Here is a 6874-nt window from a genome sequence, read left to right as displayed (position 1 = left end):
AGAGATCCATTTGAAGTGTTTTTCAACAAATTCAAAATGGCGGAAAATCTATATAAGCGGAAGTTATGGGTTCTTGAGGCAAATGTGTTCCTCATGAGGAGAGGCATCTCTGTGCAAAGTTTCATGTCTCTACGACATACGGGGCATGAGATATGCCCATTCAAAGTTTGACATTTCAATTGGTTGCTATAGCGCCCCCCTTTCGCCAATTGATGTAATATTGCTTCATTGGCCTCCTCCCATGACCCTCTACCACTGTGCCAAATTTCACATGGATTGACCAAGTCAGTGAGGAGAAAAACGTGGAACAGACACACACACACAGTTTTCGTCATTACGTAGTAAAATGATAAAATTGACCGATTGGCACTTGTGCCACCATCAGTAGGGCCCCCACTGGTTGGCCTTGCGCCGGGGAGCCCCATCTGCCCAAAGTGTCCCACAATGGAGCTAGCCGCCGGGTCGCAGCTCTCCCACATTTGCCAGGGGGTCTGAACCTCCCCTGCACGGGCAGCAGGGCTCCAAGAAACATGATGTTTCTCAAACCCTGCCGCGTTGAGGACCACGGGCCACCTGATACACAGTCGCCTTGGCCCGCCTTCCCCAGCGAGGTGGGTCCCCAGCACAACACTACCCCAGGGCAAGCGGCTGACAGGCGCCCATGCAGGCTGTCCCGCAAGAGAGCTACGTGGTTGATCCTGCCAGTAGCATATGCAAGTCTAAGTACACACGGCTGGTACAGTGAAACTGTGAATGGCTCATTAAATCAGTTATGGTTTCTTTGATCGCTCCAACGTTACTTGGATAACTGTGGCAATTCTAGAGCTAATACATGCCAATGAGTGCTGACCTCCGGGGATGACTACAAAGGCACTATACAAGTGCATGTCCGTATCTTATTTAAAAGGCGCCTTTCAAAACAGCTAAGGTCAACTCATAGAAATAAAGCCAATGTCAACAAGTAAAAAAGAAATAAAAGTATTTTAAGTGTGGATAGAGACAGAATATTTGCATGTAGTAGTTTTTATAGTGCAAATTTCCCTCTGTGTTTTGCAGCATCTTTAATGAACTGGAGCTGAGGGACAGTAGTTTTCAATTCCAGCTTGATAGATAGTTGAACACATGCTCATTTTCAGTTTTTCACAGCGTCCTTTAAGTCGTCTCAACACTTTTTTCATGTCTTACAGAGTGACAGAATCTTGTATTACTCTGTCATGTGTGACGGCGCAATTAAGGTGGGTAACATTTTTAAAGTGGCAGCATACACTGACTTCACAAAACAGAATATTAAAAGTTATGTTTTTATCTTTGCAGTACAACAACACTCGGACACTGCTGATCAACGATCTCAATGACCACAGCCCGGTGTTTGAACAGGAGGTTTACAACACTTCTGTCTCTGAGGTAAGTCACTGAAATCTGTCAGAATGGAGCTGTAGACAAACTGCATAAAACATTTTCATTTAAGTTCAGCTGATGTTTAGGAGATGCGCTCTGACTGCCAGCTGGATTAACTTTGAAATTCTTGTTTTACCTGTGGACAAGTTGTGGACCTGCTTATCCAGAATGCTGCCAAAATGATCAAAAGTGAGCTGCAGAAGAATGAGTTAAAAGGATAAATGTAGTAACAGATGTTGTGTTATCAACGTTTGACCTGCAGGAGCAACAGGACACACACGTGTATTTCTCTGTATCTGTGGGTCACTCAGCCTTTTCTTCTTTCAGGCACGAGAAGTAAACAGCGAGGTTCTTCGAGTGACAGCTGTGGACGGAGACAGCACCCCAGCCAACAACCAAGTGACATACTCCATTGTAATAATAATATTAATAATAATAATAATAATAATAATATAACCATATTTGGATGAGCTACAATGAATGTTCTCACTTAAACCTATACAAAGAGTAGTTACTGACAGTACCTGAAGTTATGTTTTACACCCAAAACACACCAAGCAGTGGTGAGGTGCAGCCTGCGACCAGCTGCCAAAAGCTGCTGTACTGTTTGTCCACTGTATGCAGTGTTATTGACTGAATCTTGCTAGCATAATGTTAGCTTTCTGGCTAATAGCTGGGCTAAAGGATTCCAAGAGCTGGGCGCCTGGATCACCTGTGTCTCAAGTCAGGGGCTGCAGCCTTCGATGGCTGCATTTGGAGACAGATTGCGTCACATTGGCGCGACCGAGGCTGTCTCATTTCGAAGGCTCCTTCAAATTGCAGCCTTCTTTCTCCAGAATTTGGAGGATGCAACAGATGAATCCTTCGTGGCCCAGCCTATCCCAAGATGCATTGCGCCGGTGACGATTATATATTACAGGGTGTCCGCGGGGTCTTAAAAAGTATTAAAAGTTGATAAATCAAATGTCGGAAAATTAAGGCCCTTAAAAAGTATTAAAAAATCTTAATTTTATGAAGTATTAAATTTTCTTGGCATTCAAGCTTTGACAAAAAGTATCCATGAATGTATCATTTATTTTCCTCCTCGCAACTATTACAAACAACGATGTGTAGGTAGGCACACTCGGACTGCCACTCGGGGCCGTGCACGTACCTGTGCGACATCACGCGACGACGCACGTCCAGGCGCCAAACAGAGGAGCAAAAGACAATAAAAAATCCTTCTCATCTTATCTGAGTTCTGTTGTATGTTTGTGCTCCATAGATTTAATTGCAAACTACAACTGTTTAGTAAGTTAAAGATGCATTGCTGCTAACGACAGCTTGAAGTGGCGATGAGGTCTTAAGGTTTTTTTGGAAGGTCTTAAAAAAGTCTTAAAAAGGTACTGAAATTAACCTCAGGATTCCTGCATATACCCTGTATTAAGATAAGTAACCAACAGTTGTTAACTAGCTAAAGGTTAACAGTTGTTAATATTACTATTAGCTAAAAGCACACAGCTTAAACAAGCTTAACTTAATACGTTTACCTGAAAACAGCCTGAAATATATCAAACAGCAGCGTCTCCGGCAGTGAATCATCTAAAGTATTGAATACCAAATATATACATATAAAAATAATAATATCTCGGTCCATGATTTAGGGCTAACTAACTTACTATCTTACTCCGTCTTTCGTTAAGCGCAGCTGGTTGCTAGGTAACAGGAACACCAACAGAGCAACTGGTGATGCAACCAGGAAATCCTCCTCAGACAAGATCGTCCCATTTTGGAGACAGTTTGTTTCAGCTGATGCGGTCTTCAAAGGACGTGGCCGACGTCGCCCGCGAAGGTTGCGCCCTTCAAAGGCTGCATCCTTCAAAGGCTGCATCCTTCAAAGGCTGCAGCCCCTGAATTGAGACACAGCTAATGGTGCGTTCGTTTTGGACTCAGAGGTCGGAAATTCCCAGTTCCCAGTCGGAAGTTTAAACTCGAACACACCCTGAGATCAGATTTCCAACTCGGAAACTCGGAGCAACCGCATCAACCCCGACTTACCAATTCAAGATGGCTGCCGGTCACATACATAGAGCGTAAACACTCTGCTAAATTGCGGGCATCCATGTTTTTTTCCGACTTGTCCACCGTCGTCAACTAGAATGCAAAAACTGTCAGAGGTGACGTCATTCCCACTTCCGACTTCCAAACTCCGAGTACAAAACGAACGCAGCATGATGTCCCCCGTTGCTAGGTCATATTTAAGATTCATCGTATTTACTGGAGTAGAGAATAACGTCTCCATTGCAGAAGAACCTTACAGGGCAGCAATGATTGTTCCCGGTATTAGGTAAACCCTCTGGTGTTGCCAAGGAAACAGGGTTATGGCTTGTGAAAAACTTTAGATTTTGACTGCAAAAAGCATAATATATGTATGAATATTCTTACTTTACGTTTCTTCGGTAAGTGACCATGGTATATGGGCTGTCCATTATCACTTTTTAACAGTCTTAGTGGAGGTTCACGCCTCCATGTAGTCTTGACCCATCGTCAGGCATTATCTCTTACAGACAGAGCAGTGGAGGCTTCTTACCACACCAAATAGAAAATAAACAAGATTTACAATTCATTTTTATACACATACAGAGAAAGATAAGAAAATGTGATCACACTGCCGACATTATCACATTATGTGATTTTAAAAACAGATATTTTTAAATTGGGATGAGCTCTCAAGACAATGGGTAAAAAATAAAATCAAGAGTCATACGTAATATTCTGTGTGGAAATGTGACAGTAACTTTCTGTCATTAGGCACCAACTTCAGAGGACTTTACTGTGACCAACTCAGGGGCTTTTATTTTGAAGAGACGTTTGAACTACAATGTAGTCCGAAACTACAACTTCATTGTGACGGCCCAGGTGAGTGAAAAGACACACAACATCTACTCATACAGAATCATTTAGAGCCGTGCCGAGAGAACACCTGACTGATCTGTGTCATCTGTGTTCGCTACAGGATAAAGGAGGGTTCAGTGACACAGCCACTGTGTTGATCAACGTAGTCGACTTCGATAACTTGAATCCATATTTCAGCCACAGTGTGTACCAGGCTTTTATTCGGGAGAATCAGGTGAGTGTCTTAAACGAAGAACTGCAACATGTGTGTCACAGGTGATTTTCTTGGCTTTTAAAATGCCAACCAACACTTGGGTGTTTTTGGATTGTCCTGCTTTCTAAACCATTCTTGTGAACGCAATGTCACAAGAATGCCTTGAGAATTTTAAATTTTGGCACAAACGTCCACTTGGACTCAAGTATGAAGTAATCAGATTGTGGAGGTCAAAGGTCAAGGTCACGGTGACCTCACAAAGCATGGTTTTAGTCATAACTCAATACTTTATCTGCTTATTATGACAAAATTTCACACAAATGTCTGATAAGATAAAATGATATGGTCAACGTCACTGTGACATCATAATGTTCTACAAAAAAAAACATATATGGAGAGCCATTTTTTGAAGCCAGTCTGCTACCTGAGCACACAACACTTTATATCTGTTTATTTAACCTTAATTATTTAGCCTGGTGCTCCTTTAAAAGTCGTTTCCATATTGTGTTTTTATGTAAAGGTGTTTTAATGTGTTCTGCCCAGATGGGATATCATGTGTTTAATGCAGCCTTTTTAATAGCAGATTTTGCACATGCCAACCCAAGACAAAAAATTTGTTCTATAATCTATTTTTCTACTTTGGGAGAAGCAAGGGGCACATTTCCACTGAGGCTGACAATAAAGTCAATATATGTTAATCTAATTTAATCTAACCTCACCTACTGTATCCTGATCCTCAGGCTGGGCCTTTCCGTACCATTGAGCCAGAGGCGATAAAGGCTCAGGATGGAGACACTGGGATCAACATGGCTTTAACTTACAGCATCAGCGCAGGTAAACAACAAGAAATAAAAGGTTTGAATAAAACTCAGACTTTTGAGGTGAAACACTAAAATATCTAACATTGTCTTTGTTTGTTTAGTGTCTCCAGACAAATACCAGAGAAACTTCAACATTGACTCAAGCAGTGGAGTTGTGTCTGTGGTGACAGCTCTAGACAGAGAAGAGATGAACAGCAGTGTGATCTCTGTCCGCATCAAGGTACGTCACAGGCCGGTCACATTCAAGTCCAGTCAGCTCAATTGACCCTTTGCTAAGCCCCGCCACTTTGTGATGCACTGTCAAGCTGTCAGAGTAAGCATAGAGCCCACACTGTCACTAACTGCACTCTCTGGAGAAATATGATCATATTTTTGGACAAATGAAAGAGTGATTCCAGAGAGAAGCAGACAGAGGGGTCTACAGTCTGTGTTTGAAGGATATATCCAGGAAGTCAAACTGACTCAGCAGCAACAACAGGTTAAAAAGACAAAGATAGTTAGAAGCTAAAGCCGAACTATAGGCTACAGATCACAGTGTAAAAGTGAACCACCACATCACTGCTGATCGCCACACAAGACAATGAATATAAAGGGAAACTTTGCCAACATGTGTGTAGATGAACAGTGTGGACGGACAGACATGCAATAGATGTCGCGCAAAATTTGGTCTTGTAGGTTTTTTTCATTGGCAGCACCAAAAGCTCACCTGCTACATTAGTTAGCTGGTTTATCAGCATGCAGCAAGCTCCTTAGCTTAAACACGACAACAACTCAGAGAGCACAGGCCTCCACCATGGCTGATAGTGCAGTCTTTTATGATATGCAAATGAATTATGTCACAATGTGTCTGTGCCTAGCTGAAGCCTCATCATCTCAACTGTGTATTTAATGCTGTCTTCTAAACTGGAAATGTTTAATTTTCCTTCAGTATCTCTGGAGGAGATCATTGCAGACAAATCGCATTTGGATGTGTGTTAAGAGTTTAATAAGTTGCATGATATGTGTGTTTGTTTATGTTGCCACATCTTAGTTGAGATAAAAGCTATGCAACAAGTGTTGTTACAGTTTTAGCAGCTCTCCCATCAAACTACTGTCTGGTCCTGAGTGACAGCGACAGCTGTGTGAAGTTTGAGCTGCTGCAGGATCACAGGTTTCTGTAAATGTGGACTGTGATTTGGAGTCATGGTATTTCTACAATTGGCTATGTTTTGTCTTCTTACTGAACTTTACTACCAACTACTGGATTTTCAATTAATGTCATTTATTCCGCCAAGGCCAAATGCCCTATCTTACAATGTTAACGAAAGTGAAAAATAATTTGCATATCCACCTTGTGATTCGGATTCGCTTCAAAATTAGAATGGTTCTTCCTTGACACAGGCTACACCCTTACACTAAGTTTCATGAAAATTGGACCAGTAGTTTCTCTGTAGTCCTGCTGACAAATAGACAAACAAACAAGCTGAACTCAAAACATAACCTCCTTGGTAAGATGATAATTAACGATACCACCCACTCAAGGCTGTGTCAAAACTGGCCTTCATCTGGATTTTTTACTAGGGATGCA

At 41.9% G+C, this 6874-nt stretch overlaps 1 protein-coding gene across 1 annotated transcript in view; it reads left to right on the top strand.

Annotated features, from left to right (window-relative positions):
- The window catches only part of LOC126389796 (protocadherin Fat 4-like), a 31697-nt gene that overhangs the window by 5350 nt on the left and 19473 nt on the right, over positions 1–6874 (top strand). Inside the window, exons 4-10 of the mRNA XM_050043673.1 lie at positions 1188–1235; positions 1315–1404; positions 1726–1812; positions 4189–4296; positions 4394–4507; positions 5227–5320; positions 5409–5527. Of these exons, the coding sequence (XP_049899630.1) occupies positions 1188–1235; positions 1315–1404; positions 1726–1812; positions 4189–4296; positions 4394–4507; positions 5227–5320; positions 5409–5527 (660 nt within the window). The remainder of the gene's footprint in view (positions 1–1187; positions 1236–1314; positions 1405–1725; positions 1813–4188; positions 4297–4393; positions 4508–5226; positions 5321–5408; positions 5528–6874) is intronic.

Source organism: Epinephelus moara, chromosome 5, assembly GCF_006386435.1.
Source record: "Epinephelus moara isolate mb chromosome 5, YSFRI_EMoa_1.0, whole genome shotgun sequence".
NCBI classification, from domain to species: domain Eukaryota; kingdom Metazoa; phylum Chordata; class Actinopteri; order Perciformes; family Serranidae; genus Epinephelus; species Epinephelus moara.
The sequence above is the reverse complement of the archived record's forward strand: the minus strand, read 5'-3'. Positions and strand labels throughout refer to the sequence as shown.